At 47.9% G+C, this 2,976-nt stretch overlaps 1 protein-coding gene across 3 annotated transcripts; it reads right to left on the bottom strand.

Annotated features, from left to right (window-relative positions):
* Window positions 1-1,551: 1,551 nt before the first annotated feature.
* Window positions 1,552-2,067, bottom strand: LOC142847321 (protein tyrosine phosphatase type IVA 2-like). 3 transcript variants are annotated; one of them, XM_075968036.1, is made up of 2 exons: window positions 1,748-2,067; window positions 1,552-1,672 (listed from the first exon to the last, which is right to left on the bottom strand). In XM_075968036.1, the coding sequence occupies exons 1-2, from the start codon at window positions 2,065-2,067 to the stop codon at window positions 1,552-1,554; spliced, it is 441 nt and encodes a 146-aa protein (XP_075824151.1). The 3 variants fall into 3 exon arrangements, with proteins under 3 accessions (XP_075824151.1, XP_075824152.1, XP_075824150.1); XM_075968037.1 differs by having other exon boundaries at window positions 1,552-1,879; window positions 1,973-2,067; XM_075968035.1 differs by having other exon boundaries at window positions 1,552-2,067.
* Between the last annotated feature and the right edge of the window lie 909 nt (window positions 2,068-2,976).

Here is a 2,976-nt window from a genome sequence, read left to right as displayed (position 1 = left end):
AGCCAATGGTGTAGCATTATATACTAATGATGACTATGGGCCCTGTCACAATCTCAGGGAGTCAGCTGGCCGGCCCACCTGCCTGATAGGGTCCAAAGAAGAGGCAGTGTTGACCCAAGGCAGACCTAGGCAAGTTAGGAATTGGAAAGGGGTGAACCCTGATGTCTCTATATTCTTGCTATATTCTTATGAGCAAACCCACGCCATCAGGCCATGGTTTGTCAGCTGCTCCCTGGGGTTCAGAAGTGACTTTCCCAGCAGCCTTGCAGGGCCAGTTCTTGGCCTTGTGGTTACCAATTAGGAGAGAAATGAGCTTGTAATAGCTCCTGCTGATTGCCTCTCACAGAAACAGTGGGAGCTTTGCCCTGCAGCCAACAGGGAGGCAGCAGAACGAGGAGGGCTAACAGCTTCTGTGAATGGAGAGAGCCAATTACGGTTTTGAGAGGCAAAGGTAGATTTATTTCTATCTGCATGAGAAAGTGTGCCACCTTAGGAGTAGGTATAATGGAGGAATTGTTTTAGGTACAGACCTAGCAATTTAATTCCTTTAAAGTATTAAAGTAATTCTTGAATAATTCCATAAGCCATCAAGAAAATTAAACTGTATTTTGCCAGCAGTGCAGTTCATTGTGTTCCTCAGTGATTTGTTTCTGTTGAGGATGTACACTGAGTTACCCGCTTCTTCTAACAACTGGGGGAAACTTACCTCCATTTTCCATAGACAGTTTCTAGCTGATGTTCAATATGTTAATATCTTTATAAGCTAAATGGTGACGTTCTTAAGGTAATACATGCAAGTATGCCTCTCAGGACAACAGAGCGATGCTCTCATTGCAAAATATCAATAGCAAGTCAGGACTTACTTGCTCACCACACACATACACACACATGCACACACACACGCATGCACACTCACACACATACACACACACACTCACCAAACACACATGCGCACACTCACACACATGCACACACACGCACACACACGGACACACACTCACACACACACATACACACACGCACAAGCGCACGCACACAACCAGTCATTTAATAAGCTACATGTATTGTACTTAGCCCTGAAGATAGCCCTAGTGAGCTGAAATACAAAGTAAAATTTTAGTAAATGTTAGCTGGCAAATACATTAGCCCTTTTTTTTGTTTTAATAAAATGGAAGCTGGGTAGCTTATCACGAGATTTATTTAGGTGGCAGTTGTGGAGGTTGAAAGCTCTCAGTTGCCAGGCTCTGGTGAGGCCCTCTTGGTGGCATCATAACATGGCAGATGGTGACAGTGCTTTTAGCATGCAGGAGTCAGACTCCGGGTCCGGGTGTCCTTTGCTGTTGCTCTGGAACGGGTTAGGTTTTTTTTTTTCCTTCTAATTTTAGTTCTTAATTTACTTACTTTTTAGAGGGATTTCTCCATTGTTGGCTTCGGCACCAATTAACTGAATTCCACTACTCACTGATGACACAGGAAAGACTCCGGAATCGCTTTCCCGGTGCCAAGAGTTCCCCTCGCAAGGCCACAGTGGAGAAAGCCTTAGCTTGTAGCCTACTGAATGCAGCAGTGCACCGTGGAATCCTTGAAGCGCGACCGCGACCTGTTCCGCGTCTTGGGTTGGTACTGCCCCAAGAAAAGCAGCTGTTTGGTGTTGAATGCGCCCCTTCGTTTTTGTCGGATAAATTGAACTGCTTCGGCATTCTTCATTCCACATTCTATCAAAGCGAGTGCCACCAGCACGGGAGCCCTTCCTAGCCCTGCCACACAGTGCACGGCCACACAGGAACCAGGCTCCTCACGAAATTTGGTTTTTAACAGGTTCAGCCAATCATCCACTAAGTCATCAGGAGGTGGGGCTCCATCAGTGTAGGGCAGGTCTAGAACGCGGATGCCACAGTTTTCCACTAGAGCTTTATCGTAGGTGGCTTCGCAAACTCTGACCAAGGTTGTCACTCCGTAGTTCTTCAGTTCCTCTGTGAACTTCGGCAGCATAGCGATGGTGGGGTTGTGAGTTATCAGGAAACGCATGTTGTCGTAGCAGATCTCCACTGGCGCTGGATGGTTCATTCTGGCAAACGAGAGTGCCCGCGTGGGTGATGGGAAAGCGAAAACATTAAGATCATCGAAAGGACTACTTTTGTTCTTTTTCTTTATTCGGTTTGTTTACTCTGTATGAGGCTTCTCCAAAACGGGGCAGAAGTATTTAAAATTCATTCGATTTCAACCTGGGCCTCAGCGTCTGCAGATGGATTCCTTGAGACTTCAGAAACATCCAGCTACGTGCCGAACTCATCTATCCGGCCTACATTTAGACACTAGAGAGAAAACAGTGGTGGTTGTCTTCGACCTTTGTTTACCCGAAGCTTGATTTTACCAGAGTCATTAAAGGAAATATACTTGCAGTAACTTTTAAGGACCGCCTCGGTGTCCAGGTGTCCAGAGTCTTCAAGGCGCAGGTGATTGAACACGGCACATGGAGTCCCCAAGGTCACTTGCCAGGGAAATTGCTGTGCTGAGCCTGGCAGAAATTGATTCTCAAATTCGGAATCGCCATAAATGTGGAATGTGTTTTCCACCAAAGCCCTGCGGTGATTGAGGAGCTGCGGTTTGGTCTCCCTGCCAGCCTATGCCTTACACATCCCGCCAGGCCCGCTGGCGGCACGTGACCCTGCAATCATCCTGCCTCCCCGGCTGCCGCCGTGTCTCTGCCACCACCACGCGGATGCCAAGAGGGCCTCTCCTTGCTCTGAGCTGAACAAAGCCCCCCTACCCCAGCACCTAGCCATGGACCCTGCACCCTAGCCAATCGGACCACCGCCACCCCGCTATAAATTTATTATGTTTTGCTTGCAAAACAATGAGTTTCGTTATGACGTCTTCATCCACATATATCGGCTCATAGCTGCTGTCTGCTTCCCTTTGTCCCTCTCCTACCCTTTCTCCTCCTCTGCCTTCTCTCAAACAGTCCTCCTCCCG

Source organism: Microtus pennsylvanicus, chromosome 3 (genome assembly GCF_037038515.1).
Source record: "Microtus pennsylvanicus isolate mMicPen1 chromosome 3, mMicPen1.hap1, whole genome shotgun sequence".
In the NCBI taxonomy this organism is placed as follows: Eukaryota; Metazoa; Chordata; class Mammalia; order Rodentia; family Cricetidae; genus Microtus; species Microtus pennsylvanicus.
This window is presented reverse-complemented; position numbering and strand designations above follow the sequence as displayed.